At 49.0% G+C, this 5,401-nt stretch overlaps 1 protein-coding gene across 1 annotated transcript; it reads right to left on the minus strand.

Annotated features, from left to right (window-relative positions):
- Positions 1–451: 451 nt before the first annotated feature.
- LOC100277721 (P-loop containing nucleoside triphosphate hydrolase superfamily protein) lies at positions 452–4,964 on the minus strand. Its single transcript, NM_001318960.1, has 6 exons — positions 4,775–4,964; positions 4,432–4,647; positions 3,831–4,063; positions 3,569–3,630; positions 1,482–1,839; positions 452–1,347 (listed from the first exon to the last, which is right to left on the minus strand). Exons 1-6 carry the CDS (start codon positions 4,782–4,784, stop codon positions 547–549), a joined length of 1,680 nt encoding a protein of 559 aa, NP_001305889.1. The 5' UTR covers positions 4,785–4,964; the 3' UTR covers positions 452–546.
- Between the last annotated feature and the right edge of the window lie 437 nt (positions 4,965–5,401).

Below are 5,401 nucleotides of genomic sequence, written 5' to 3' on the forward strand. Positions count from 1 at the left end.
ATATATTTAACCGCATAAAATCAAAATATTACAATCATATAAAATACATAACTTACTCAATTAAAGATGTTAAACAATCACATCATTATTTGACCACATAAACTCTAAATACCATAACAATATAAAGTCTATCACTTACTAAATTAAATAAAATTAAACACATGAGTTTCATCAGACCGTGCCGGCTCAAGCCCAACCTATCTGTGTGGGCTGTGCCGGGGCTCGACGGGCCAGAATTTGAGGCTCGGTTTAGGCCCGCCTTCGGACCGTACTAACTCGGTCCATATTATTTCGTGTCGGTCCGTGCTTTAACCTATTGTTTTTGGGTTGTGTTTGTGCTGACCAAAAAGCATGTCCCGTATTTTTCCAGCACTAGCTAAGAGGTAGTTGTCGGTGTCTGACCTGCTGCAGCTAAGGGTGGTAATGGATCACGATCCAAATACTTTTTCACAAAATAAAATAGTCTCAATTAAATGTTGGTTTCAAAAATAAATAGAAATATGGTCCGATTATCTGATTCGATTCTTAAATCTTATGGTTTAAAATTTAGAGACCATTGTCAACTGCAGCTGGCTCGGCGTTGGCGGCCTCCAGGGAGCGGATGAAGCCCAGGAGCTCGCGCTGGGGCGTTGTTGGTGGTGTGTCCGGCTGCCCGCCGCCGGACTCGACGGAGCGGATGGCCTCCCTGAGCTCGCGCTGGGTGTCGGCACGGGCCGTGGAGACGATCATGTCCTCCCAGATGGAGCGCGATCCGCAGGTGGTGGTGCCGTCGGGGTAGAGGTCGTGGACGGAGGTGGCGTGCTCGTTGAGCCCGCTCACCTTCTCCAGGCAGTCGAACTCCCGGGGCTCCACCAGCAGGCTGTTTCCGATCCCGTCCTTCCACGCGATGAGCTTGGCGGAGCCCATGGAGTTGGTGCTGTAGAGCCTGGCGCCGTCCACGAGGCGGCTGTACCGCTGGAACGCGGCGGCGAAGCGCTTGTGCGACTGCAGCTGGGACCTGACCCTGACGGCCCGCCGGGTGATGATGGCCCTCCGGATGCCCCTCGCCACGGCGAGGTAGGCGTCGCAGACGACCCCGACCACCTCGATGCGGTAGGGCCTCCGCGGGGGTTGCTCGGTGGCGTCGTCGCTCGCGGGCTCCCAGTAGTTCTCGGTGACGGTGCCGTCGTCGGCCACCTTGTAGCCGACGCCCATGCGGTAGCGCTGGCGGTGCACGGCGCGCGCCATGGCGATGGTCTGCTCCACGAAGGGCTCCCAGGACAGCGTGCCGTCCAGGATGACGTCCCGCCCCTCGTTCAGCGCCGTCACCAGCAGCGACGACGCCGCGTCCGTCGACGACTGGTGGACCTGCACGGGAACAAACAGGTGGACAGCCCAGCCCATTTAGCAATCAGCAGGGCCCCCCCGGAAGAGTGCATCGACAGACGGAATGGGCTATCTGAATCAGCCCATCTGGCGCCAGCGTGTAGTGCGTTGCGTACCAGCTCTGCCGTCTGGAGCATGTCGTTGTGGTGGCCCATGGAGCTGATGGCGCGGTAGATGACGTCCGCCTCCTTGAACGCGTCCGCCTCCACCACCACGGCGTTGGCCTCCGCGTTGGTCCAGAACGCCTCCTGCTTCAGCTCCTTGAGCACCGTGCTCTTGCCGGCGCCCATCCCGCCGCCCATCAGCAGCAGCACCGGGCTGCGCTCCGAGTGCGCCACGGGGGCCATCACGTCCGTGCACTGCGACGCCTCGCCGCCCGCCGCTATGATGCCGATCGCCTTCATCTCCTCCACCAGCGTCGAGAACACCCGCGTCACCTTCAGGTCACGCGTCACGCGCTCGAAACGCTGCTTCCTGTTTGCACACCAGCGTCGAGTACATCAGTACAGAGTACGGACAAGGAAGTCGCAACAGCTTCCTGATTTTTTTTGGGCACAATAAGCCGCGACAAAAACTGCCAGTTTCCAAAAGCCATATCCTTAAAAAAACTAGGGAGACCGCGTAACAACTTGCGTGTATATGTATGTATGTATGTATGTATGTATGTGCAGTCCTTGAAACAATTAATTGTTAGTAAGTCATGCTAGTATACGCTTGAACTGATGATGGCATTTGCATTGACCCACCCAAAGGAAAGCAGGGAGGCAAATCATGATGGCACCACACCTAGCTAACTCGTCCACCACTTGCATCTAACCATTATTTTTAGCAAAAGTAGACAGTTTCCTTGCCCATATCATATTAGTTTACACCTTAGACTTTGTCATCTGGCCAGGGACACGCAGCAGGAGATAGAATACAATGATGATACGTTTCTCTTTTCTTTTCTGTAAAATAAGGAGAAATAAGGACATGGCGAAAATGACCCATGACTGAACTAGTACTGCTCTTGTCTGCCTGGTACAATAATGACTAACAATATATAATGTGATGATGCTCCACGGAATCAAAATCTGGCACCAGACATATGGAACATCTATCCAGTTAGTTAGATCCCGTTTAGTTTAGGATGACTAAAGTTTAGTTACTTTTAGTTTCTAAAAAAACAAATATGATGACTAAAGTGAAGTGACTGAACTTTAGTTCTCTAGTCACCAAGTAGGTAACTAAAAGAGACTAAAATAATATTTTTACCTTATTTGCTCTCTACACTTTCTTCGTACTGTAAACATCCATTAATTAGTAGAGGTAATATAGTCATTATTCACAACAATTAATATTTTTTAGTTCGGTTTAGTCGCTCGAACAAAACGGTGTACACTAAAGATTAGTCTAGTGACTAAAGAAACCAAACAAAACCTTAGTTAGTTCATTGAACCTACCAGCCACATGATTATGTTATGCCTGAAGTTGGTGACCCTGGCCTACTCCATGACGCAGGCAGCCAGCGCAATGGTTTCCACCACACAAGACTGCAATAATCACTAATCATCTACTCTCTTTGATGTTCTATTAGTTATCGTTTTGAATAAGGTTTAAGTCAAACTTATAAAATTTTAACTACACATAACTATTTTATTATGTAGTTTTGAAACATAATGTTTATATACACCGATTTGTCTTAACAAGTATTTTTATAAAAGTTTAAATGTATTAAGAGCTTATTTGTATTTTAAAAAAAAATATTAGTCAAAGTTATATTTTAGAGACCGTGTTACCGTCCTAAACGACAACTAATATTACTCAAAGTTATAATATGATCTAAAACATGAAACACGCATGCATGTGCAGAATAACTAGATGAAATATAATAGGATATAGGTCAACTCAACCAACACAAAAATAAATAAAAACCGTTGATGCGTGTGCGCCAAAATCGTGGAACAATGACAATTTGGTTGCCTAATACTTAACAAATTTTGGTTTACACGTACAAACACTCCACGTACGTAGATGAATACTATGACATAACTAATACGCCTTTGTCCAATTATTTGTAAAGAATACTTTTTTTTTGTTGCAATTATCCTCTGCTTGTACCGCGCGCGTGCATAGCTGTGCTCTCAGATAAAGAGAAAAATATATAGAGAAGAGAAATAAACAAAAAAATATAGGAATGGAGCTGCATTCATGCTGGCCTCACCTTGTTGCTTCCAAGACCATGTTCCTGAGCTTCCTTTTGCTGCCGGTGTCCGCGGTCAAGGCCTGCACGCGTACGTACGTTAGCGACGGCCAAGTTATTGCCAGAGGACGACGACATTACAAACTTCCTAGCTCCGTTTCAGATTAAAAGTTACTTGTAACTCTTTTTTAGTCCATAGAATTTACGTTATGTATGTATAAATGCGTACTGATTAATAGGGATAATAATGAGGAGGACGCAGGCCAGTAGTACGTCGTCGTACCGAGGTGATGAGGTAGGTGGCATGGTCCCAGTGGAACGCAAAATATCCGAGGATGCATCTGTCCAGCTCCTCTATGAGCTTGACATAAAGCAGGCACTCGGCGGCGTCGTCCTTGGCGCCGGCGAAGAACCCGTAGATGTCCTCCATGCATGTCTTGCTGCTGCTGAGGTAGTTGTTCGCCAGCCTGCAGAGCTGTGGGCACTCGCTCACGTCCTGGAAACCCAGCTGCCTAGCTGCATTCATGCGCATGCGACGCGCCACGGTAGGTAGTAGAGCAGAGAGCAGAAATAATGACATTATTAGTAGCAGTAGATTATTGCATTTCTCCTGCGGCCGCTAGACTTTCACGACGACACGCTACTAGTAGCCACCTAGCTTGATCGATGGCGACGTGGCCGTTGTTTCTCATAAACCAGGGCTGTCGATCGGTTGTTTAATGCTGCTTCTTTTTCTTTGTGTGTTTTTTATGTGCGTGCGCGCGCGCGCGTGGAACGCAAGCTATAGTCTGTTTTGGATCCACTCACTCACTCATTCGTCGAACGATTGACCAGGCAACGGAGAAGAGGAGGAAGAGAGGAAGAGGAGGATGACGACGACTGACCCACGTAGTGCGAGAACTTCTCGAGGTACTCCAGGCGGCCGGACTCCGCCAGCTGGAGCCGGGGCATCTCGGCCATGGCCGGCGCCGGCAGCTGCTTCTTCCGCCTGTCTCCTCCCCACAGCCGGCGCCGCGCCAGGGCGGCAGCGGCGGCCGCGAAGGCGCCGGCCGTCGACAGCGCGGCGACGTGGAGCAGCAGCGCCTTGGCGAAGCCACCATCTGTGCATGCATGGATCCGTCCATACAAGAGGGCAAAAGAAGAAAGGCGCCCGTCAGAAGCAGAGAACAAGATGCTCGACGGGAACGGAACCAGCAGATGTTGCACGGCCGGCCGCTCTACTCTCACCTTTGGCCATCGCGCGCGGATGCTCTGCTCCCGAACGGGGGGAATCGGAAACACACGGGGATGGGTGGAAGTGGAACCAATTCCCCCGGGTCGCGGTCCCGGAGGCGGTACTGCACTAGCCACTAGGGCTGCGGCCAGCCAGACTGGCCAGTTGGCGCGGGACCGATGCTGCCTCTCTCCCCTGGCTCGCAGCGCGCGCAACGCAGGCACGGCATACTTTATATCCGACACTATCACTATTTAGTTATTAGTAGATCGAGGCCCCACAAAGGTATCACATTAGTTTTCAGCTATCGCGCTAAAGAATAGATAAATTCTTTAAATTTTCAGAAATATCTAACTTTGATTTGGTGGACTCTAATCATCGTAGTCACTAGTCGGTGGTAGGCAATACATCTATTGTAGTTTAATTTATTCAAAATTACCAACTGCTATCATTATCAAGAATAGAACAAAAAGTACACCCTAATGTTGCATGTAAATCATCCATCGTCTGTCATTACAAAACGTAATTCAAAATAACACATACATTTGTATATAGATTATCCACACATTCCATTCATTCTCACGAGATGTGCTAGAAAAAAACGGAAGAAATCTATAAAAAAAACGAGTAAGATGCCCATG

This window comes from Zea mays, chromosome 1, assembly GCF_902167145.1.
Source record: "Zea mays cultivar B73 chromosome 1, Zm-B73-REFERENCE-NAM-5.0, whole genome shotgun sequence".
Taxonomy (NCBI): Eukaryota; Viridiplantae; Streptophyta; class Magnoliopsida; order Poales; family Poaceae; genus Zea; species Zea mays.

Excerpts from the sequence above, each read along its gene's own strand:
- LOC100277721 (NM_001318960.1), bottom strand. Across the intron at positions 4,064-4,431 it reads GAAGTTCTCGCACTACGTGG|CTAGGCAGCTGGGTTTCCAG; the intron begins GTCAGTCGTCGT and ends GCATGAATGCAG. Across the intron at positions 1,840-3,568 it reads ATGGTCTTGGAAGCAACAAG|GAAGCAGCGTTTCGAGCGCG; the intron begins GTGAGGCCAGCA and ends GTGTGCAAACAG.